Raw genomic sequence first — 24,859 nt, 5'->3', positions numbered from 1 at the left:
ATAGATGCAAAACTGGGTTTCCATTATCATAGATGAATAACGAAAGTTCAGAGGGTGAAATAGACGTACAGAGAAGATCAAACCTCATCGACCTCCTTTCTCTGCAGATCTCACAGCTCTCTAAGCTAACAGCTGTTAGCCGCGACCCCCGGCTGGTTCTCTGGTGGAGGATTTCATCCAGAGGATGAACGTTTTCTCATCTTTACCAGAAACCTTAAACCTGCTGGTCCAAACTGGTCTGATTCCAGAACCAGAACACAGACTGGGTCATTTAGTGACAGTGCAGTACTGCCAGTGGCCTGCGGGGGCACTAATCCTGGAAGTAACAGCCTGTTCATTCCAGGTTTAGCTCCCCCTAGTGGCTAAAAGTGAAGCAGCTGCTTCACAGAAGGCTCGGTTCTGATCATTTGGACAATAATTTGGCTTCAGCCTTAAAGGAATAGTACACCCAAAACATGATTAGCCTTCATTTTCTACTCCCCCCCATGCTGAACAACACTCTGGAGTACTTTTTTGATATCTCAAATGCATCTGGAGATCTGGGAGGCTTCTTGCTGTCTGCTGACATTCAAATAATGGAGGTCTATGGCGCCCGAGACAGAAAGGTCCATAAAAGTCCACAAAAAACGTGTCAATATTCCTCCATACTGCTCGTCCAATGTATTCCAAGTGTCCTGAGTGGGTAGCGTCTAGAATTTACTCGAAACGAAGTCATTTAGAATGTTCTTAGAGCATAAACAGTAGTGTATAGGATTTCCTGAAAGCGCGTTCACGAGTCTACGGAAACCGCGGTAGACCAAACCAGATGAAAGTGCGCATTCAGCTCGGCAAAGAACTCATGCTCTTCCTCAACACTGAAGTCCTCAGACATTTTTCTTTCGTTGTTTCTTTCTTTGCACAGGTAAACGGCACATTTCTTCTTCTACGCTTGCATTATCGGCAGAGCAGACGCTGAATGCGCACTTTCATCTGGTTTGGTCTGCCGGCTTCCGTAGCGTCGTGAGCGCGCTGGCGCGCGCTTTCAGGAAATCCTATACACTACTGTTTATGCTCTAAAAACATTCTAAATGACTTCGTTTAGAGTAAATTCTGGACGCTACCCACTCAGGACACTTGGAATACATTGGACGAGCAGTATGGAGGAATATTGACACGTTTTTGTGGACTTTTATGGACCTTTCTGCCTCGGGCGCCATAGACCTCCATTATTTGAATGTCAGCAGACAGCAAGAAGCCTCCCAGATCTCCAGATGCATTTGAGATATCAAAAAAGTACTCCAGAGTGTTGTTCAGCATGGGGGTGAGTAGAAAATGAAGGCTAATCATGTTTTGGGTGTACTATTCCTTTAAAGGTTTAGTGGAGGATGTTCTGTTTCCTCCTGTCAATCATTCTGGTGATGCGTTTAAGGCGGTCCTACGCGCTCGTCTCCATTTTCACTGACAGCTGCTGAGGCTGACGTGGAAAAATGGCAAATCTTTTGGAAAGTAAGTTTGATGGATGCAGACAGACACTTTTAAACGGAGCGTGCACGAGGAGAAATGGGCTCGTGCACGCTCTCGCACGCCTATTAAAGACGTGCGAGAGTGTGCACTCAAGTGGTACGTCAGCTGACCCATACACAGGAGGTCCCGGGTTCGAATCCCAGCCAGGGGGAATGAGCTGCCAGTGTGGGTCCTTAAGCAAGACCAATCAGACTAACGCTGATTTGTAAGTAACTTTTTCTAAAAGCAAATTACCTGAATGTTCTTATTATTTTTCCAAGTGGGGAGGGAGGGTCTTTTCAAAACTCTACCTTTAATATTTTCACTCATTACTTAGAGATGGGGGGTGTTCTGTGCGGTCGTCCCGGCAAGGAAGTATGAAAACTGCTTCCAGGTTCTGAGAAATCATCTTTATTTCATTACAAACAGGAAATCCATGCTTCAGCACAACCCGCCAAAATAAGAGCACATATAAACCAGCGGCGTTTGGGACCCAGGGGTCCGTTTCACAAAGCAGGTTGACTGAAAGTTTTCTAAACCTGAAATCAGGGAAACTCTGAGTTCTCCGTTTCACAAAGAGAGTTTCCTCATCCTCTGTATCTGTTACCATAGTAACCTCCTCCCAGAGCTAACCTGGTCAGCAGCAGGTTTCCTTCAGTAAACTCAGTGTCCTCTGTCTCCGCTCTCCTCACGCCAATCACGCCGCTTTATTTGCTGATTTAGTCAGATTTTGGTCGTAGTGAATATATATATATATATATATATATATATATATATATATATATATATATATATATATATATATATATATATATATATATAATTCACTGGGTCTGTCAGACACATTAGGTTTTGAAAACACATTTCACGTCCATTTGATGAGGATCTTATTAAAGAATGATCGGCATTAATTGCCGATCAATCTGAAGCCGTTCTATGGGACTGATAGCTGCTAATAACGCCCATTTATTGGGATGATAAGATCCGAAGCGCAGCTTCAAACAGCCTCTTAACTGTAAAACAGACTGAATCAACATGAGGAGGAACCCATGAGGTGATGAACAGGTTCTATTTATTAGAACAATGTTTTTATTCTTCACCTGCTAACAGAAGATTTCATCTTAATAGATACATTGATCTACTACCATAAAAAAAAAATCCCATAATAATTTTACAGTAAAACTGTGGCAAGCCATTTTGACATGTATTAGTTTTACTGAATTCCTAAAATCTGAATAAAAACATTTCTCTGTGTCTAAATGACCATTTCAAGCAAAATAACATTCTCCACATCTAGAATAAACATCCCGGATGTCTAGAAATCTCCAGATCTCCATATTCTTAATATTACTGGTTATCATTTGTATTACTTTAACTATTAAAAAATATTTTTTAGATATCATAAATACATTTTCAGTCAAGCTGATAAATGTCAGAACGGCCACTTTAAATGTGTAAACATTTATAGATATATAAAACTCTTATTTTTATATATATATAATTATATATATATAAAATTCTTATTCTAATTTATCTTTTTTTACTTTCTAAAATTCTGTTTCTTCTGCAAAAATGTAATTTAGAAAATCTATTATTACAGTTCAGTGGGAGTGTGACTTTGATCAGGGAGAATCTTATTTTAGTGAACCAGAGAGAGGAGAGTGATTTTAATAAATGATAATACGGCCTGCCATAGGTCACTTCATATAAACTTATACATTAACTGGAGCAACAATCTTCTCCATCTTCCTCTCCTTTGCAGCTCTAGCCTGTTTCTCTCGGCGTTTCTCAATTCACGAGAACGCGAGTACGTACTCGCGTTCTCGTCAAGTCCGATCTTCCTGCGTTCTCGCCAAGAACGGACTTGACGAGAACGCGAGTACGCAAGCACGTATGTGTATTGGAGCAGAAGTGTACTCGTGACGTCATCACATGCAACGTTGTTTAGCATTTCTTTAACAGTCAAAACTATTTATTCCCTACACAAAACATGTTGAAAACAATATTTTTTATTTCTAAAGCTTAAAAAACATTTTAAAAAATTACCGAACCGCAAAAAACGCCATCAGAACGAGCGGTAGTTCACACATAACTAGACCGAGAGAAGTGCACTACAGACGGGGTAAATTTAGCCCTGGCTGCGGTTACCCTCGGAGGTCTGCTGGTCACTCTGGTCCGCTCAACATCGGACTTTTTTTTTTATTTCGCACTAACTCTGTAAACAGGCCACACAGGGAGGCTTCAATGTATAATGTTATCGCCTCAAACGATTTCAAAACGTACTTTTGAAGAACAACAGCAGCAGAAAAGGGAATGTTTAACTTACCACTGTGAGTGCTGTCTGGAATCAAGCTGCGGCCGCGGGGCATTCTGGGGAAGCGGTCAGTCTGAAGAACGCACAAGCCTGCTCTGATGCATGCTCGATAAAGAGGGCGGGGCGAGAACAACATCCGGGGATTTGATGCGTTCTCAATCTGGCGTTCTTGAGAATTGGAACGGTACTCGGGCTGAGGCTGATGACGTGTCACGAGTACACGAGCACACGAGAACGCTCAAGAACGCATATTGAGAAACGGCCTCTGTCTTTTAATTAAAACCTCTTGTTCCAGTGGAGTGAAATAGGCACTTCCTGTTGCCTGTTGTCATGGTGACTCGCTAAAGCTGTGCTCCCCTGATAATGAATTTTCATATTTGTTACGCACCGTTTAAATCTGAGTAGATCTAGTAAGAATTGACTGAACTATTGATTGAAGCTAACTGTTTATAAAACCGAACACTCAGAGTTCCTGACTTTAGGCTAGACTAATTTAGAGGTGAAGATGTGAATCTGTTAAACCTGCTTCATGAATCGGACCCCAGGATGTGGAGCGGCTTCTGGTGCTGTTTGGGTCCATTTAACATCACAGAGGGGATCCATCAGATCCAGAACCACTTCACTGCCAACATTCAGCATGCGGACTGAGATAAAACAGGAAAACTAGGGTCCGATTGGGCCGTGACTGTCAGGTGGTTCTACCGTAACGAGGTGTTCTGGCGTCTAATTGAAGGTTTCCGTCCAAACAGAAACAGTTTGACCCAAAAGTCTGAGCGTCAGAACCGAAGATTTCTATAAACATCCCACAGAAAGATAGAGTCCAAAGAAAAAGAACATCTAACCCAAGAGAAACGGAACCACAGAACAACACCTGAACTCATGAAGATAGAAAGTGTTACCGCGGTAACGGCCGGGCCCCACAGAGGGGAACTAACAGAACCACACAGGTCCGCTCTACTCCACTCTGAGATCCTGCAGGAAGAACCGAGGCTGTTGGAGAACCTGAACCGGCTCTGGTTCTACGCCGTCATCTCAATGGTTTGGACCGCTGGGTTCTGGGGGTCGGCGCCCTCCAGGACGCTGCTGCGGCTCCGGGCCCCCTCCGAGGAACCCGCGCTGGAGGCCGAGTGGGTTCTGGAGCGAACCAGACGGGTCATCCCGGCTGTGGGCACTAGAGGGAGACACACAGGGAGCGGGTAAGAACCTTTTACTGGACTTCAGGGTCAAACAGGAAGTCCGTCAGAACCAACGAAGGTTCTGGTTGATGGAAAACCTTCAGGTTTATATGGGTCCGATTGGACCCAGCGGAGGGGAACCAGAACCAACCAGAACGGGTTGGAACGCATCAGGCTGCTAAGACTGGGAGCCTGAAGAAACAAGCAACCAGAGGTTCAACATCTGGAGAGGTTCAACATCTGGATCCTCTGGTGGAACGAGAACCAGAGGTTCAACATCTGCATCCTCTGTTGGAACGAGAACCAGAGGTTCAACATCTGGATCCTCTGGTGGAACGAGAACCAGAGGTTCAACGTCTGGATCCTCTGGTGGAACAGGAACCAGAGGTTCAACATCTGGATCCTCTAAAGGAACGAGAACTAGAGGTTCAACATCTGGATCCTCTGGTGGAACATGAACCAGAGGTTCAACATCTGGATCCTCTGGTGGAACGAGAACCAGAGGTTCAACATCTGGATCCTCTGGTGGAACAGGAACCAGAGGTTCAACATCTGGATCCTCTGGTGGAACGAGAACCAGAGGTTCAACATCTGGATCCTCTGGTGGAACGAGAACCAGAGGTTCAACATCTGGATCCTCTGGTGGAACGAGAACCAGAGGTTCAACGTCTGGATCCTCTGGTGGAACAGGAACCAGAGGTTCAACATCTGGATCCTCTAAAGGAACGAGAACTAGAGGTTCAACATCTGGATCCTCTGGTGGAACATGAACCAGAGGTTCAACATCTGGATCCTCTGGTGGAACAGGAACCAGAGGTTCAACATCTGGATCCTCTGTTGGAACGAGAACCAGAGGTTCAACATCTGGATCCTCTGGTGGAACAGGAACCAGAGGTTCAACATCTGGATCCTCTGGTGGAACGAGAACCAGAGGTTCAACATCTGGATCCTCTGGTGGAACAGGAACCAGAGGTTCAACATCTGGATCCTCTGGTGGAACGAGAACCAGAGGTTCAACATCTGGATCCTCTGGTGGAACGAGAACCAGTGGTTCAACGTCTGGATCCTCTGGTGGAACAGGAACCAGAGGTTCAACATCTGGATCCTCTAAAGGAACGAGAACTAGAGGTTCAACATCTGCATCCTCTGTTGGAACGAGAACCAGAGGTTCAACATCTGGATCCTCTGGTGGAACAGGAACCAGAGGTTCAACATCTGGATCCTCTAAAGGAACGAGAACTAGAGGTTCAACATCTGGATCCTCTGGTGGAACAGGAACCAGAGGTTCAACATCTGGATCCTCTGGTGGAACAGGAACCAGAGGTTCAACATCTGGATCCTCTGTTGGAACGAGAACCAGAGGTTCAACATCTGGATCCTCTGGTGGAACAGGAACCAGAGGTTCAACATCTGGATCCTCTGGTGGAACGAGAACCAGAGGTTCAACATCTGGATCCTCTGGTGGAACGAGAACCAGAGGTTCAACATCTGGATCCTCTGGTGGAACAGGAACCAGAGGTTCAACATCTGGATCCTCTAAAGGAACGAGAACTAGAGGTTCAACATCTGGATCCTCTGGTGGAACATGAACCAGAGGTTCAACATCTGGATCCTCTGGTGGAACAGGAACCAGAGGTTCAACATCTGGATCCTCTGTTGGAACGAGAACCAGAGGTTCAACATCTGGATCCTCTGGTGGAACAGGAACCAGAGGTTCAACATCTGGATCCTCTGGTGGAACGAGAACCAGAGGTTCAACATCTGGATCCTCTGGTGGAACAGGAACCAGAGGTTCAACATCTGGATCCTCTGGTGGAACGAGAACCAGAGGTTCAACATCTGGATCCTCTGGTGGAACGAGAACCAGTGGTTCAACGTCTGGATCCTCTGGTGGAACAGGAACCAGAGGTTCAACATCTGGATCCTCTAAAGGAACGAGAACTAGAGGTTCAACATCTGCATCCTCTGTTGGAACGAGAACCAGAGGTTCAACATCTGGATCCTCTGGTGGAACAGGAACCAGAGGTTCAACATCTGGATCCTCTAAAGGAACGAGAACTAGAGGTTCAACATCTGGATCCTCTGGTGGAACAGGAACCAGAGGTTCAACATCTGGATCCTCTGGTGGAACAGGAACCAGAGGTTCAACATCTGGATCCTCTGTTGGAACGAGAACCAGAGGTTCAACATCTGGATCCTCTGGTGGAACAGGAACCAGAGGTTCAACATCTGGATCCTCTGGTGGAACGAGAACCAGAGGTTCAACATCTGGATCCTCTGGTGGAACAGGAACCAGAGGTTCAACATCTGGATCCTCTGGTGGAACGAGAACCAGAGGTTCAACATCTGGATCCTCTGGTGGAACGAGAACCAGAGGTTCAACGTCTGGATCCTCTGGTGGAACAGGAACCAGAGGTTCAACATCTGGATCCTCTAAAGGAACGAGAACTAGAGGTTCAACATCTGGATCCTCTGGTGGAACAGGAACCAGAGGTTCAACATCTGGATCCTCTGGTGGAACAGGAACCAGAGGTTCAACATCTGGATCCTCTGGTGGAACAGGAACCAGAGGTTCAACATCTGGAGAGGTTCAACATCTGGATCCTCTGGTGGAACGAGAACCAGAGGTTCAACATCTGGATCCTCTGGTGGAACAGGAACCAGAGGTTCAACATCTGGATCCTCTGGGGGAACGAGAACCAGAGGTTCAACATCTGGATCCTCTGGTGGAACGAGAACCAGAGGTTCAACATCTGGATCCTCTGGTAGAACGAGAACCAGAGGTTCAACATCTGGATCCTCTGGTGGAACGAGAACCAGAGGTTCAACATCTGGATCCTCTGGTGGAACAGGAACCAGAGGTTCAACATCTGGATCCTCTGGTGGAACGAGAACCAGAGGTTCAACATCTGGATCCTCTGGTGGAACGAGAACCAGAGGTTCAACATCTGGATCCTCTGGTGGAACGAGAACCAGAGGTTCAACATCTGGATCCTCTGGTGGAACAGGAACCAGAGGTTCAACATCTGGATCCTCTGGTGGAACAGGAACCAGAGGTTCAACATCTGGATCCTCTGTTGGAACGAGAACCAGAGGTTCAACATCTGGATCCTCTGGTGGAACAGGAACCAGAGGTTCAACATCTGGATCCTCTGGTGGAACGAGAACCAGAGGTTCAACATCTGGATCCTCTGGTGGAACGAGAACCAGAGGTTCAACATCTGGATCCTCTGGTGGAACAGGAACCAGAGGTTCAACATCTGGATCCTCTGGTGGAACGAGAACCAGAGGTTCAACATCTGGATCCTCTGGTGGAACAGGAACCAGAGGTTCAACATCTGGATCCTCTGGTGGAACGAGAACCAGAGGTTCAACATCTGGATCCTCTGGTGGAACGAGAACCAGAGGTTCAACGTCTGGATCCTCTGGTGGAACAGGAACCAGAGGTTCAACATCTGGATCCTCTAAAGGAACGAGAACTAGAGGTTCAACATCTGGATCCTCTGGTGGAACAGGAACCAGAGGTTCAACATCTGGATCCTCTGGTGGAACAGGAACCAGAGGTTCAACATCTGGATCCTCTGGTGGAACAGGAACCAGAGGTTCAACATCTGGAGAGGTTCAACATCTGGATCCTCTGGTGGAACGAGAACCAGAGGTTCAACATCTGGATCCTCTGGTGGAACAGGAACCAGAGGTTCAACATCTGGATCCTCTAAAGGAACGAGAACCAGAGGTTCAACGTCTGGATCCTCTGGTGGAACAGGAACCAGAGGTTCAACATCTGGATCCTCTGGTGGAACGAGAACCAGAGGTTCAACATCTGGATCCTCTGGTGGAACAGGAACCAGAGGTTCAACATCTGGATCCTCTGGTGGAACGAGAACCAGAGGTTCAACATCTGGATCCTCTGGTGGAACAGGAACCAGAGGTTCAACATCTGGATCCTCTAAAGGAACGAGAACTAGAGGTTCAACATCTGGATCCTCTGGTGGAACAGGAACCAGAGGTTCAACATCTGGATCCTCTGGTGGAACAGGAACCAGAGGTTCAACATCTGGATCCTCTGGTGGAACAGGAACCAGAGGTTCAACATCTGGATCCTCTGGTGGAACAGGAACCAGAGGTTCAACATCTGGATCCTCTGGTGGAACGAGAACCAGAGGTTCAACATCTGGATCCTCTGGTGGAACGAGAACCAGAGGTTCAACATCTGGATCCTCTGGTGGAACAGGAACCAGAGGTTCAACATCTGGATCCTCTGGTGGAACAGGAACCAGAGGTTCAACATCTGGATCCTCTATAGGAACGAGAACCAGAGGTTCAACATCTGGATCCTCTGGTGGAACAGGAACCAGAGGTTCAACATCTGGATCCTCTGGTGGAACGAGAACCAGAGGTTCAACATCTGGATCCTCTGGTGGAACAGGAACCAGAGGTTCAACATCTGGATCCTCTGGTGGAACGAGAACCAGAGGTTCAACATCTGGATCCTCTGGTGGAACAGGAACCAGAGGTTCAACATCTGGATCCTCTAAAGGAACGAGAACCAGAAGTTCAACATCTGGATCCTCTGGTGGAACGAGAACCAGAGGTTCAACATCTGGATCTCCTGGTGGAACAAGCAACCAGAGGTTCAACATCTGGATCCTCTGGTGGAACGAGAACCAGAGGTTCAACGTCTGGATCCTCTGGTGGAACAGGAACCAGAGGTTCAACATCTGGATCCTCTGGTGGAACAGGAACCAGAGGTTCAACATCTGGATCCTCTGGTGGAACGAGAACCAGAGGTTCAACATCTGGATCCTCTGGTGGAACGAGAACCAGAGGTTCAACATCTGGATCCTCTGGTGGAACGAGAACCAGAGGTTCAACATCTGGATCCTCTGGTGGAACGAGAACCAGAGGTTCAACATCTGGATCCTCTGGTGGAACAGGAACCAGAGGTTCAACATCTGGATCCTCTATAGGAACGAGAACCAGAGGTTCAACATCTGGATCCTCTGGTGGAACGAGAACCAGAGGTTCAACATCTGGATCCTCTGGTGGAACCAGATGTTGAACCTCTAGAATTAGATTCTTACAGTAACCAGAACATGAGGGACGTTGAATGTTCTGTTTTTCTTCTCAGGTCAAAAAAGGAGAACCGGAACAGTTGATGTTTCATCACCAAGGTAGGATGTGTTGCCATGGTGATAGAATGGCGGCTGTGATCTGCGGTTCATTCGTGTTTATTCAAACCTACAGACAGAGCAATGTTGGACCTGACCCATGAGGTCAAAGGTCATCCTAAACTCCAGAGCTATGGCCGATGGGAGCCATCAGGTACTCACTGTAGCCCATCCCCTGGACGAAGTACTTAAAGGCCTCGGCCAACTTTCCAGGCTGAGGAGAAAAACAAAACATGGTTTTTGTACCCAAACAGAACCAGAACCAGAACCTGAGCTGTTGCGGTTGTTTTTGAGACCCACCTGGACCACCTGTGGAAGTCCACCGCAGTCCGCCATCTAGAGGGGAAACACAGAACAGCACCGTCAAGCTAAATGTGTGGCGACTCGGTTCCTCTGCTGTTTACACTGGTTCTGATCCAGTCTCAATGGGTCAGAACCAAAGCTGCTATTCTGGAGAACATCTGAGGAACATCTGATGGGTTTCAGGAAGCCGCTGCCGTTTCAGAGACACAGACAGCTGAGATGTTTGAGGACGTCCAGGAGGATGAAAGACCAGCTGTTCTGTTTAGGACATGACGTCTAAAACCATCTAAAGCACCAGGATGATGAGGATGATGATGATGATGAGGGGCAGACGGTACCTTCAGCAGTGTGGTCCTGGTGGGATTCAGCCTGGAGTTACACTCCACCTGCAGACAAACAGACCAACACCTCAAAATGTTGGTCCAGTGATCTGAGGTTCTCCTTCTAGATGGTTCCTGTTCTGGATAAAGTTCTCAAAGGAGACAAACACTCACCACGGCGTCCACCGCTGGAGACGTGTCCCCAACCACCAGCAGAGTGGGACACCTGAAGAGAGGACAGCCAATCAGAATGGATGTGGCCTCTGAGGCGTGTTCAGGGCGGGGTGGGCGGGGCTACCTGAGAGTGCTGGAGGTGTTCTGGTCCAGTCCGGGGACGGGCCGCTCCATCTGCAGCTCCGATCGGCTAGCAAACACACAGTGGGACAGACAGTTGGACAGGGACAGGGGGCCGAGGGGGGACGGGTGTCTCAGGCTGCGTCCCACCTTTCATAGCTGCTGTAGAACATGGCCAGGTTCTCCTGAGGAACGTCCTGCGACATGTGGAGTCTGTAGGTCTGGACGATCTCCTGGTTCTCGGCCAGCTGGTCCTGTTGGCACACAGAGAGTCCAGTTAGTCAGCAGTTCTGGTTCTCTAGAACCGTCAGCGTGGTTCTCACGGAGCTGAAGTGGTGTCCCATGATGACGTCCACCAGGCTGCTGGTCCAGCCGCTCAGCTGCATGAAACAGAAGAGGTCCGGTTCAGATGGACACCTGGACTTGTTCTGACCCGATGGTTCGGCGTTACCTTAGAGGCGGCCCAGTCCACCCAGCCTTTGGCACACGGGTTGATGTCTATCAGAACCAGTCCTTCCACCAGGCTGGGCTCGTTCAGCTGAAACAACAGCTGGGTTAACTGGGAGCTGTGGTTCTGAAACCACTGCGTGTTGGATGGGTGTTCCTTACAGCCAGCCTGGTGAGGATGTGGGCTCCGGCTCCGACTCCGATGCCGATCACGCTCTTCACCCTGAGGACACAAACCCAGACCCGGCGTGAACCCAAACAGCCGCTTCCTGTCCTGAAGGTCCAGAAGGACGGGGGACTTACTGCAGCTGGACGAGGACCGGCGGCAGCATCTCCGCCAGCTGCTCCAGACTGGGGTACTGGTACCTGACAACACAGGAAGGCTGCCGTCACCGCAGGGACCAAAACCACCGAAAGAACCAGCGTCTCCAGAAAGACACAAGCAGCTGGAGGTTCTGGTTCCGACCAGCTGAGGTCAGAACCTGCTTCCTGTTACACCTAGCTAACCTCTGACCTTTGTTTAGAAGAACTTAGAAAGGTTAATGGATTCATTAGAAGACGGAGGTCAGACGGATCCCGTCACCATGACACCCCGGTTTGTTACCCTGGGGGGAAGGTGGGGGCGTTCTCCTGCTGCCCGGGGGCGTCCACGTGGAGCACAGAGAAGTTCTGCGTCACCTCCTGCATGTCCTCGTAGTTGAACAGGCTGTTGAAGCAGGACTTATCTGCACACAGACAAACGTCACAGAGACGTCACAGAAGGGCCTCCTCTGGACCCGGCCGGGTCCAGAGACACGGTTCAACCGTGTCTTTGGACCCGGCCGTGTCCCGTACGCATCGTTCAACCGTGTCTTTGGACCCGGCCGGGTCCAGAGACACAGTTCAACCGTGTCTTTGGACCCGGCCGTGTCCCGTACGCATCGTTCAACCGTATCTCTGGACCCGGCCGGGTTCCCATACTCACGGTTCAATCCCACGTCGTGGTAGGTGAGGATCGTGGGTCGGTTGCCCCTGGTGACGCCCCTCATGGTGACGTGCAGAACTCCGTGGGCCGTCTCCACGTCATGTTCCTGGACAGAAGGACACCATCAGCCTGAGCAGAACCCGGACCGACCTGAGCCTGGCGGTACCAGGATCTGATAAACACCAGAACCATCTGAGGTAAGATCCTGTGGGCTGCTGGGATCCAGAACCCATCGTCACACATCTACCAGCTGATAACCATCTAGGCCAAATGTTGGCCCAAAAACCACAGTCAGGTGTTTTCCAGAACCACGGAGCGGTTCTGACCCAGTCTGGGAACTGGGCTTGAACTGTGACTAGGCAGCTTTTCATGTTTTTGACCAAATTAGAGGTGGAACTCCTGCTGATGAGGGTTCTGGTCCTTTGGTGGCGCTGCAGTTCCCTTTAACGGGTCCGGCTGGTCCGGATCCCTGAGATGATTTAAGGACTCAGATTATCTCAGCTGTTTGATTCTAGAAGGAAATTAAACATCTAATGAGGAAAGAATCAGGCTGGAGTCACCAGAGAGGGACCAGAACCCAGAACCTGGACCCAAAGACTGGACCCAAACCTGATTTAAAGACCAGAGCCCAGAACCTGGACCCAAAACCTGTACCCAAACCCGGATCTTAAGACTGGACCCGAAACTAAGGCCTGGACTTGAACCCAAAAACTGGACCCAGAACCTGGACCCAGGAGGGAAACAGACGCTTAGCAAAAAGGCGGCGAGCGGAGCGGAGGATGAAGTTGAGCAGGAAACATGGCGGCCAGCAGGTGAACCAACAGCTCACTCACCACCTGACCTCCTAGAGAGCAGGAGATCTGATGCAGCTCCAGACAGTCCCTCATCCTGAGAACGGCGCCGCTTTGTGCGAGGAATGAGGAGGAATGAGAGATGGAGGAGATGATGGGATCAGCAGCAGTAATCTGCTCCCTGATTGGCTGAGAGGAGGAACAGCTGAGCCCCTAAGCCTGGCCTCAGCTGAGCTGCTCCTCTCCCTCTGTTCACCATCTTCCCATGATGCTGTTTTACCACCTCCTCCTTCATCAGGACAGTTATTCACTTTTTAAAACCCTTTGGATCATTAAGGAAGGATCTCAGTAGTTCTGCTGAATTCATGGTGAATGTATTGATCTCTGTTCACAAGACCCAACATCACCACAGCACAGCATGGCGGACTGATGATGATGATGATGAACTCACCTGACAGTCAAAGTCCTGCAGGTTTCCTCCGTTCTGCAAGAAAAGGAGAACCAGTGAGGAACCGAGCTGCTGGGAACCAAACTACGAACAAACGAGCAGCGGAAGGATTTGAGTCACAGGGAGAACTAGAACCTGGTTTATGCTCAGAAACCAGGCCGTCTGCGTGTGTCGCAGTTAACGCAGATATGCCCCGCCCCCTTCCACAGACACTCTGCTGCACCTCTCTAAAATTCTAGTTGTCCGCAGACAGGAGGCCTCTGATTGGTCAGTTCTCCATCCGCTCTACGCTCTGCGTATTTCCTGTTTGGTCCCTAATGGCAGAAACTCTGGCTGTAGCTCCGCCCACAGGGCCTGGCACACCTCGGACTCTATCCCAGACACCGTGCAGGACGCTAGTTTGTAGCTCTGAGCGACGGTCTGTTGGTTTGGACCTGAAGCCAAAACGCAGCGCCACGGCCGGTCTCTAGGGAACACTCACGGGGGAACTGCGTGTCGTCAATATTGGGCATAAATCAAAAATATCTGCGACGAGCTCACTGCGACACGCTGCTGCGGGACGATAACCAGCCCTTAAGGCCGGGCGGACTTTGATGATTTTTTTTGCCCTTTCGGGCTGATTCTCCAGTCGTGTAGCGTACATGGGGTAACGAGGGGCGATCAGCCTCTAACGACCGCCCCCCCATCAGGAATCAGAAGGTTGGGAGAAAATCAAACATGTTTAAACAGGGTTCCTACAGCATAAGACAAGTTAAATTCAAGACTTTTTAAGACTTTTTAATGCCACTTGAAATAAAAATTTAAGACCAAATTCACAAGAAACACAAGAAAAACCTGCTTGCGACAACTTAACCCAAAGGTTTATTTTAACATAAACCACTGCACTAATGTTTCAAATGTTGAAAAGCTTCCCATACAGGAAGAAAGCTAAAAACACACAAATGACAGATATATTTTAACAATTATTTAACTGAATTCCCAAACTTTGTTTTAGCAGGGAACAAAACAAATCAGTTTTAAAGCCCCAACATAACCAGTGCTAAGTCTTTTTAGCAGCTATTTTTCTTTGTATGGTTTTCTTAGTATGTTTGATTTGGTGATAAGTGGAGGCGTTTGCAGAGACAAGGGTGGAACTAAACTGAGAAATACCGGCTGTTTCTCTCTAACTCCATTTTGACGCTTTGTGTTTCGTGCTTCGCATGTGCGACTCCACTGCCTTAATTCCCATCGTTCTGAGCTTCAATGACTTCTTGCATAAATCCACTGAGCCTCATGTATGTTCCCTGGTTTTAGCCATGGAGGAAACTCTTGGCTGGAGACAATTTTGGTTACATTTACACTGGCTCAGATTTTCTAGATAAAAAGTTAATGGTGCATCTCCCAAATGTCCCGGCAGCAACAACGCTTTATTGGTTCCGCTATCGGGACGGAACCAATAATGGCGAGCCGTTATTTATTTTTTATTAAAAAAATTTTTTTGTCAATTTTAACGTTTTATTAAGATAACAAAAATAAATCATAATAAAAATAATCCTATTTATGATGTTTTAAAAATTAAGACCTACAACAGACTGATTTAAGACATTTTAATACCAATTAAGGCCTTAGTTTTATTTTGAAGAATTCAATGCCTTTTAAGACTTTTTAAGGACCCGCGGGAACCCTGTTATAATCCAGTCGGCCGTCTTAAGGTGGTCGTGGGTCGTGTGTGAGCTGTGATTGACACTCCATCAGACACTCATCTGGCTGTGATTGGTTGTTTTGACTCGTCCCGAATTATTCTTTCCAGATTGAAATACAGGCAGTAGGCGGGACCAATTGAAGCAGTTTTTTTCACAGGTTACATATCACATGTACTGCTGTCTGGGCATAGGGACAGTTTTAGCCAATATGACAAAAAAGTGATTTTTAAAAACTTACAGACTTCAGCTTTAATGCAGCTGTTTATATTGGGAATAAAGGGGATTGATATGAGGTTCAAATATCACAACAAATAAAGTTTAATGAAACAGATTTTAAAAATTAAATCAAATGAACACATTTTGCTTGTTTAACAATAATTGGGCATTTCTTCAAATAATCAAGGACCTGTGTCATTATTTAAATGCTAAAGTTTAATTTTTTAACCTTAATTCTTTAAGATTTAGATTAAACTTTAAGGGTAAATAAATCTATATGTGTGTAGCGCAAATAACTTGTATAAAAATAAATTAGGCTGATTGAATTTGCTTTTAAATTATTTACAATTCTCATGGCCTCAGATAATGGACTTGTATCTGTGCTCGTCCTGTTGGATCTTAGTGCTGCATTTGATACAGTTGACCATAATATTCTTTTAGAAAGACTTGAATATTTTGTTGGAATTAAAGGAACAGCACTAGACTGGTTTAAATCTGATCTATCTGATCGAATTCAGTTTGTTCGTGTTGGTGATGGATCTTCGACACGCTCAGGGGTTACCTGTGGAGTACCACAGGGATCGGTGCTAGGACCAATTCTCTTTACTTTATACATGCTCCCAATCGGTAGAATTATTAGACAGCATGGGATTAATTTCCACTGTTATGCTGATGATACCCAGCTATATCTGTCTATAATCCAGATGAAGCTAACCCATTACATAGATTACAGGCATGTCTGAAGACAGAAAAACCTGGATGACTCTTAACTTTCTGCTTCTGAATGCAGACAAAACAGAAGTTATAGTCTTTGGACCAGAGTCTCTGAAAAAGAAACTGATTAGCCAGTCACTTCATTTGGATGGGATTAAACTGATTTCAGATAATAAAGTAAAAAATCTTGGTGTTATTTTTGATCAGGACCTGTCATTTAAATCCCATATCAAAGAGGTTTCTAGAATTTCCTTCTTTCATCTGAGGAACATTGCAAAAATTAGAAATATCCTGTCCAGGGGTGATGCTGAGAAACTAGTCCATGCATTTGTTACTTCAAGGCTGGACTATTGTAATTCTTTACTATCAGGAAGTCCACAAACTGTAGTTAAAAGCCTTCAGCTGATCCAAAATGCTGCAGCCAGAGTTCTAATGAAAATGAAAAAGAGAGATCATATCTCTCCTATCCTGGCTTCTCTTCATTGGCTTCCTGTTAAATCCAGAATAGAATTTAAAATCCTCCTTCTCACATATAAAGCCTTAAATGGCCAAGCTCCATCTGATATCAGAGATCTGATTGTTCCTTATGTTCCTAACAGAGCACTTCGCTCTCAATCTGCAGGTTTACTAGTGGTTCCTAGAATTTCTAAAAGTAGAATGGGAGGCAGATCTTTTAGTTATCAGGCTCCTCTCCTGTGGAACCAACTACCAGTTTTAGTCCGTGAGGCAGACACCCTGTCTACTTTTAAGGCTAGGCTTAAAACTTTCCTTTTTGATAAAGCTTATAGTTAGAGTGGCTCAGGTTATCCTGAGCTATCTCTATAGTTCTGCTGCTATAGGCTTAGACTGCTGGAGGACATAGGGACCCCCATTTCATCATTCTGCTTCATTCTATCTCTATTCTCCCACTCTGCAGAATCTGTTAGTTCAATCTCTAACGTTCTGCTCTCTCTGCTTTTCCTCAGAGTAGCTTTGCCTCGTCTGTTCCTGTTTGGCTGTGACGTCATCCTGGAAAAAAACATCAGCTGTGCTGCTTCTATCAACACCCTTGTTAATAGATGTTGGAGATCGGCCTGTTTTCCAGTGTGGTTCTGTTTCTCTGACCGTGACTGAGTGGATGTGCTCTCTTCGTCCTCTGGCATGGGAGCTGCCTTGGAGCTCGTCTGCCTGGCTGTGTTTCCTGGACGGGGCCGCCTTTTACAGCTGCTTTTTGTATCTCTGCTTCTGTCTCCTTGAACCCCAGTCGGCCTCGGCAGATGGCCGCTCACACTGAGCCTGGTTCTGCTGGAGGTTTCTTCCTGTTAAAATGGAGTTTTTCCTCTCCACTGTCGCTACAAGCATGCTTAGTGTGGGGGATTGTATTTGAGTCAATGAGTCGATGCAATCAACTGGTTTTCCTTAGATAGAAAACTTTGTATCAATTTGACTGTATGATCTGGTTGAACTGTAAAGTGCCTTGAGATGACATGTGTTGTGAATTTGGCGCTATATAAATAAACTGAATTGAATTGAATTTAAGAAGTAAATCTATCTTAAGCTGATCTGGAATAAATATGCAAATTTATTTAACATAAATTTTTTTTATAATTAAATGGTGTTCAAATGATTCTACTGGAAATAATAACATTATTTAATAATAATAATAACGATAACATTAATAATAATGATTATAGTGACATATAAATAACAGGATTTAATTCCTACATTAAGATGAATGATGGAGGCTTTAAAATGATCTATTCTCCATGGATCTATAGCTCAGATATATCTGGAGGTTAAATTGACTGAAACTTTATGGTTTTTCTTCAACAGAACATATTTTATTTGTTCTGATGAAGAAAATGGTGGAAAGAAGATAAAACAAGAGAAAAACAGCAAAGCTAAACTAATAAGGATCCATATAGATGCTGTTTATTTTTCCATCTGGAATTTGGGTTGATAATTGGAAGCAGAATAAATAAACATCCTAAATAAAATACTAAATTATGACTAAACCAGTAAAGTAAATAAATAAGGGAATAAAATGGCCTTATAAAGGAAAATGATCTATTAAGGTAATTCTTAGCAGCAGAGGACAGAAACGACTGCTGGATGAAGTTTGAACACCTCAGCCTGACTGTCTGATGAGCGTTTGGGAAAAACCAGCTTGGTTGATGTTTGTTGACGGTTCAGCTTCTTGCTCTTCTTGTGAGATCAGAGGGAGGTTTGTGTGCGAAGAGCAGGAGGCGAGAGAGAGAAAATATCTGTGCAAGAAGAAATAAATCTGAGAGCAGAAACAGAGATTTGATGGAGAAGAGAGAGAAAGCAGATGTTTTGGGTGCAGCTCAGACTGGGAACGATCTACACCGGCCCACTTATGGTCCCCCCCCCCGTGAAACACGATACGAACCACATTGTGGATTAACCGATCCATCTTCAAGCATCAAACCACAACCATCACCTAGACCTCTGTGGTTTTGGTTATTAACGGACGCCACAGTGACCGCCGCTGCGTAACGTCCACGCTCACCGCATCAGCAGGGCTGCCTGATGTCACTGACTCACTTTTCCAGCCCAAAAATGTTCATAAACCGCCTGGATTTATTAAATCTGGCCCAATTTGAACCAAAGTCTGTTGATCTTTTAGGCCATAGATCTAAAGAAAAACATTTTTCACCCACAGACGCCCGTCCTAAACGCGGGGAAGATGGGAAACGTCAGCCTTCAGATGCTAAACCCATCATTCACCACAACAGATTTCTGCAAAATATTCAAACATAAATTCGCCAAATATAAGAGGAACATCGTAGTTTGGTTTAAAGAAAGCATTTTAGTTTTATTAATTAGTTTGTTGCAAGGATTTTACAGTTAGAAGAAATAGAAAATGACCCCATATGATAACCGTCACCAGGATGAGCATGAAGGAAGGGCTAAAGATGCTGCATGCATCATTTAGAGAGTTAACATTGGATTACTGCTGCAGCTCCTTCAGTTAGTTACTGTCACAGCTAACTAACATCCTGTGGTTTTGGTCACAGACGGATGTGAGGAACCGTTCTGGTCAGAGTCTTTCTGGGTGTCCTACTTCCTGCTGCTTAAAGGGTTCATTAAAAGCTGATCTGGATGCTCCTTTCTTCTCACCGTGTCGCAGCTTCTGCTCTAACAGTCTGGAATAGTTAGACCCTGATTATCAATAATGTCCCCCCGTCCCAAAGCCCCGCCCCCTCACCTGTCCTGTGAGCAGAGGTTTGATCTCCGTCAGCTGCACGTCATGAAGTTCCTCCATGATGGGAAGGTTTCAGCAGCAGATAGAAGACGCCCTGAGCAGAGACAGAGGAGGAAGCATCAGAGGAAGCTGCTGCTGGTCATGGGGCGCCGTGAAGATCGCCGTCCATCTTGGACGACGCCTCCCACCGCCCTGTATCTGGATGCTCTGTTTACTTCATGCACCTCCTTCCTGCTCCGCCTGTTTGTTTATAAGAGCCGATGTCTCCATTGTGAGATCAATGAAGTTCTATTCTATTCTGTAGGATCTATGTGAACCGATATGCTGGAGCAGCTGCTAACAGGTCTGCTCACATTGAGAGCTGACGGCCATCGGGTTCCGGTCCATGTCAGACGTTCCTAATCCCTCTGATTTGGAAAAGATCTCATGTCTCCTCCTCTGGTTGCAGAGCAGCTGCTTCCTAACGTGGAGCTGAAGATCTCTGCTTTAAAAACAGGTTTAGTCCAGAGGAAGCAGCTGGAGGCCTGAACCGCACCCAACTGCTCCCAGTCCTTCAGCATTTTTCATTTCATTTTTATCAATAAATATCGTTTCTGGAAATAAATAATATCCGTGTTTGATTAATATTTAAGGAACATTTTATCTACAAACTACTTTTTAACCCAGTGCATGCCGTTCAAACCCATAAAATGCTTTTTCTGTTATAAATTATGTAATCGTGCTAATTCCATCGAGGTTCATTGAATAAAATGAAAATTAATAAAAAAAAACAACTTTAAATGAAGAGTTGAGGTTCTATTAAAAAGAGTCAATAAAGCTTTTTTCTGTCACGTTTCTAACCTTTTTTAACCTGTGTTCCCCTTTGGGCGGCAGCCAGGGCTAACGTTAGCCCGTCTGCAGCGGCCAGGGCTAACGTTAGCCCGTCTGCAGCGGCCAGGGCTAACGTTAGCCCGTCTGCAGCGGCCAGGGCTAACGTTAGCCCGTCTGCAGCGGCCAGGGCTAACGTTAGCTCGTCTGCAGCTGCCAGGGCTAACGTTAGCCTGTCTGCAGTGGCCAGGGCTTACGTTAGCTCGTCTGCAGCGGCCAGGGTTAACGTTAGCTCGTCTGCAGCGGCCAGGGCTTACGTTAGCTCGTCTGCAGCTGCCAGGGCTAACGTTAGCTCGTCTGCAGCGGCCAGGGCTAACGTTAGCCCGTCTGCAGCGGCCAGGGCTAACGTTAGCTCGTCTGCAGCGGCCAGGGCTAACGTTAGCCCGTCTGCAGCGGCCAGGGCTAACGTTAGCTCGTCTGCAGCGGCCAGGGCTAACGTTAGCTCGTCTGCAGCGGCCAGGGCTAACGTTAGCTCGTCTGCAGCGGCCAGGGTTAACGTTAGCTCGTCTGCAGTGGCCAGGGCTTACGTTAGCTCGTCTGCAGCGGCCAGGGCTAACGTTAGCCCGTCTGCAGCGGCCAGGGCTAACGTTAGCTCGTCTGCAGCGGCCAGGGCTAACGTTAGCTCGTCTGCAGCGGCCAGGGCTTACGTTAGCTCGTCTGCAGCGGCCAGGGTTAACGTTAGCTCGTCTGCAGTGGCCAGGGCTTACATTAGCTCGTCTGCAGCTGCCAGGGCTAACGTTAGCCTGTCTGCAGTGGCCAGGGCTTACGTTAGCTCGTCTGCAGCGGCCAGGGTTAACGTTAGCTCGTCTGCAGTGGCCAGGGCTTACGTTAGCTCGTCTGCAGCTGCCAGGGCTAACGTTAGCTCGTCTGCAGCGGCCAGGGCTAACGTTAGCCCGTCTGCAGCGGCCAGGGCTAACGTTAGCTCGTCTGCAGCGGCCAGGGCTAACGTTAGCCCGTCTGCAGCGGCCAGGGCTAACGTTAGCTCGTCTGCAGCGGCCAGGGCTAACGTTAGCTCGTCTGCAGCGGCCAGGGCTAACGTTAGCTCGTCTGCAGCGGCCAGGGTTAACGTTAGCTCGTCTGCAGTGGCCAGGGCTTACGTTAGCTCGTCTGCAGCTGCCAGGGCTAACGTTAGCTCGTCTGCAGCGGCCAGGGCTAACGTTAGCTCGTCTGCAGCGGCCAGGGCTAACGTTAGCTCGTCTGCAGCGGCCAGGGCTAACGTTAGCCCGTCTGCAGCGGCCAGGGCTAACGTTAGCCCGTCTGCAGCGGCCAGGGCTAACGTTAGCTCGTCTGCAGCGGCCAGGGCTAACGTTAGCTCGTCTGCAGCGGCCAGGGCTAACGTTAGCCTGTCTGCAGCGGCCAGGGCTAACGTTAGCTCGTCTGCAGCTGCCAGGGCTAACGTTAGCCTGTCTGCAGCTGCCCTCTCTCTGCATAGCCGTGTGTGAAGTACCGCTGCCTCTGATGGCGAGATTTTTGTTTTATTTGGTAAAATGTTCATTTGATTTGTGTTTATCTGACTGTGTTCATTATTATTCCTCCACTAAATGAAAAAAGACATAATTTATTATAATCTAGAGATTATTAATAACAGGAGGTGAAATGCAGCTCCAGACTAGCTTTGAATGTGATGATGTCATCAGCACGCTGCTGTTTGACCCAGATTTATGCTGCGTTCTCCCATCCTCCCAGAGTCCAGACTTTCCTGGGTTCTTCTCTAGAACAGACTTGGCGAGGACACGAGTATTTCTAGAGAATTAAAAAACAGCCTTTGTTCATTTTACAAAGAAAAACATAAATAAATCAAAAGAAATCATTTTGAAAAGTTCCGTATTCATTCTTTTCCTGCTTTGTGTGTTGAAGATGCATATACATGTTTAAGCTGAAAGAAGTAAAGAGCTAAGTTAAAGTTGCAGCCAAACGTATTGTTGTCGTATCGGGGCAGAATAACAGGACAGGTGTAAAACCAACAGGTGCAGATGGGAGGCTGAGCAATGCTGATTAACAGGGGAAATGGACAGGAATGTAGGGAGTACGATCACTCTGTAACTCCTTGTGGGAGCGTCTGTGTGACAAGATAATAAAAAGAGCCCGTGTTGGAGAGGAGGTCAGAGCTGCTGCTGGCAGGAGCAGCTGATAGCTCCTGCTGCTCCCTTTTGCAAAAGGCGAATCGAACCTTAATTGTAAATTTCATTCCATCTAAGTGACCTGCACGTGAATCAACAGACCCGGGGAAGCCAAGACGTTTTCAACACTGTCAACTGTTGCGGTTGCTAAGCGACAGAGCGGAAGGCTGGACCTGTTTGAACTGGTCCTGTTTTCATGGACTTTGGAGGTCCAGGTAAGCCGGGTCCCTGGAGGACGCAGCCCGTAAATTTGAAGGCAGCCTTTGATTTCGCTTCATGTTGTCATGACGATGACCTTTAGGCCCCCCCCCCCCCTCCCTTTGAAAATCCTGGATCCGCCCCTGATAAGGTCAAACTTCTGGACTCACCTGTCTGTCCAGGAAGAAAGGGGGAGGAGCCTAACATCAAGGTGGATCCCAGTAGAAACAGGGAATGATGATCGATTATTCAGGCGCTCAGAGGCAGAATATCACAGTCCTCTGGTTAATGGAGGCTGAACCCAGCAGGCTGCTGGACCAGAACCAGAACCAGAACCAGCTTTGGATATCTTTGATTAATGATTTAATGACTCGGAGATCCAGTTCTGAGGTTCGGTTCCGTCCAGCTGTCCGCCCTCAATCAGCCAAGATCCAGTGATGACGTCACCTCCACAGTCAGGGAGCCTTAGCAACCAGCCGTTACCATGGGAGACATCTCCTCCCCCGCGCGCGCACATATACACCTGTAACCCTGAACCATCGTCACCGCGAGCTCCATCAGAACCGGCGGTACCGGCTGGTTCTGGTGACTTACCGTCGGTCGGTCCGCTCCTGGAACGGCTCGGTAACCGGTTCGGTCCGGATTGGGAGCAGGTAACCCTTGGTAACCAGCGGAGATGACTGATTCTGGTCGCGAGGCTTCTCTGTCTCTCCGCTCCGGGGGCGGGGCTTAACCACAGGGGGCGGGGCCAATGAGATGGAAACAAGAAGAAAAAAAACAAACGGATGAGATGAGAGGCTCCGATCAGAGGCTAACCAGTTTAACCAGTTTAACCAGTCCACAGCAGCGTCACCAGGCTGCTCATTAACTCTCTAAATGAATCCAGCCTGAACTGATCATAGAGCTATAAAGGGGCGGGTCCAAGAAGTGAGCTGACCAATCAGAGCCCTGAGCGCAGTTTTTCCTGAAGAATAAAAACTCATCAGTTTGATGGAGGATTAGAGATTTATTGTACTTCTATTACGAGAATAAAGTCATAAAATTAATCATCTCTTCCAAGAAGCCCTTTCTTCCCTAAAATGAGGAATGTGGAGCATCATGGGAAGTTCTACTTTAGCATCGTTTTGACGAATCAGGAAATCATTTAGCAGCAGCGTCAAAGTGGACTCTGGTTGCTGATTGGTGGAGCTGGTCGGCCGTCACTGTTTCCTAGCAGCTGATTGGCTGCTGTGTGAGCCATCCTGAAAGGTTACCATGGTGACCAGCTCTGCAGTACCGGAAGGTCAGGCTTAAACCTGAAGTTATCTGGATAAACCGGTAATCCTGCTTCAGGATTCTGGTTTCTGTGATTCCTGGAAAATTCTTCCCAGATTCCCAATAAATATTTTAAAATCAAAGTTTGGATCCATCCAGCATTCATCAGAGCTTTATTGAACTTTAGAGATAATTACATCATGTTTTTAACATTTGAATTTAAAATTATTTACAAAACTTTACTTATAATTTAATACAGAAATTCAGATCTTCTCTTCGATTTGCTGCTGAAGAATTAAATATAGTTTATGATTTTCTTTAAGGCATATGGAAAGCTTTTGTTTTTTAGCTCAAGATTTAGAAATATTTAAATATTCTCATTTTTTCAAAAATCAAAATACTGAAGCAAAAATGAAAAAAAATGAAAATCAGTTGATAATAAACATTGTTTCATAATCTAAAAACTGAGGTCATAATAATAAAATCAACATATTTTAAGTTTAATAATTGACAGTTGAAGAGCGTTAAATGTGTTTTTGTGAGCGGCCGGTTGAATCTGTGAGTCCGGATGGTGGCTCAGCGGGACCATCTGCTGTCATCCGACGCAGCAGCAAACTGCACCAGAAATACGGAGGTCAGAGGAAATGAACGGCCACCTGATTGACGGGTCGGTAGGATTTATCTCATCGTTTGGTCTTTGACTCATGATCTAAAACATTTAATTGGAACAAAAATGAGCAAAAACTGCAGAAATGTCTGAGGTGACAAATGAAGCACCGCAGCTACGCAAAGTTAAAATATAAGAAACACCAAAGATCAAAGGACTCACAGCCGTTAGAAAAATCTGGTTCTGCAGCAAAATGATTAAAAAATGACCTGAACTTATTTCTGCCT

At 46.8% G+C, this 24,859-nt stretch overlaps 1 protein-coding gene across 2 annotated transcripts; it reads right to left on the bottom strand.

The window, feature by feature from the left end:
- Window positions 1–4,064: 4,064 nt before the first annotated feature.
- On the bottom strand, window positions 4,065–23,563 carry LOC119791979 (protein NDRG3-like). 2 transcript variants are annotated; one of them, XM_038298390.1, is made up of 16 exons: window positions 23,306–23,563; window positions 19,530–19,620; window positions 13,713–13,745; window positions 12,471–12,576; window positions 12,111–12,231; window positions 11,810–11,872; window positions 11,669–11,729; window positions 11,511–11,597; window positions 11,383–11,439; window positions 11,210–11,313; window positions 11,064–11,129; window positions 10,940–10,991; window positions 10,784–10,831; window positions 10,443–10,478; window positions 10,305–10,356; window positions 4,065–4,967 (listed from the first exon to the last, which is right to left on the bottom strand). In XM_038298390.1, exons 2-16 carry the CDS (start codon window positions 19,584–19,586, stop codon window positions 4,816–4,818), a joined length of 1,095 nt encoding a protein of 364 aa, XP_038154318.1. In that variant the 5' UTR covers window positions 19,587–19,620; window positions 23,306–23,563; the 3' UTR covers window positions 4,065–4,815. The 2 variants fall into 2 exon arrangements, with proteins under 2 accessions (XP_038154318.1, XP_038154319.1); XM_038298391.1 differs by lacking the exons at window positions 13,713–13,745; window positions 19,530–19,620; window positions 23,306–23,563 and adding an exon at window positions 13,304–13,549.
- Between the last annotated feature and the right edge of the window lie 1,296 nt (window positions 23,564–24,859).

This window comes from Cyprinodon tularosa, unplaced genomic scaffold (assembly GCF_016077235.1).
Source record: "Cyprinodon tularosa strain WSP-4 unplaced genomic scaffold, ASM1607723v1 ctg407, whole genome shotgun sequence".
NCBI lineage: Eukaryota > Metazoa > Chordata > Actinopteri > Cyprinodontiformes > Cyprinodontidae > Cyprinodon > Cyprinodon tularosa.
The sequence above is the reverse complement of the archived record's forward strand: the minus strand, read 5'-3'. Positions and strand labels throughout refer to the sequence as shown.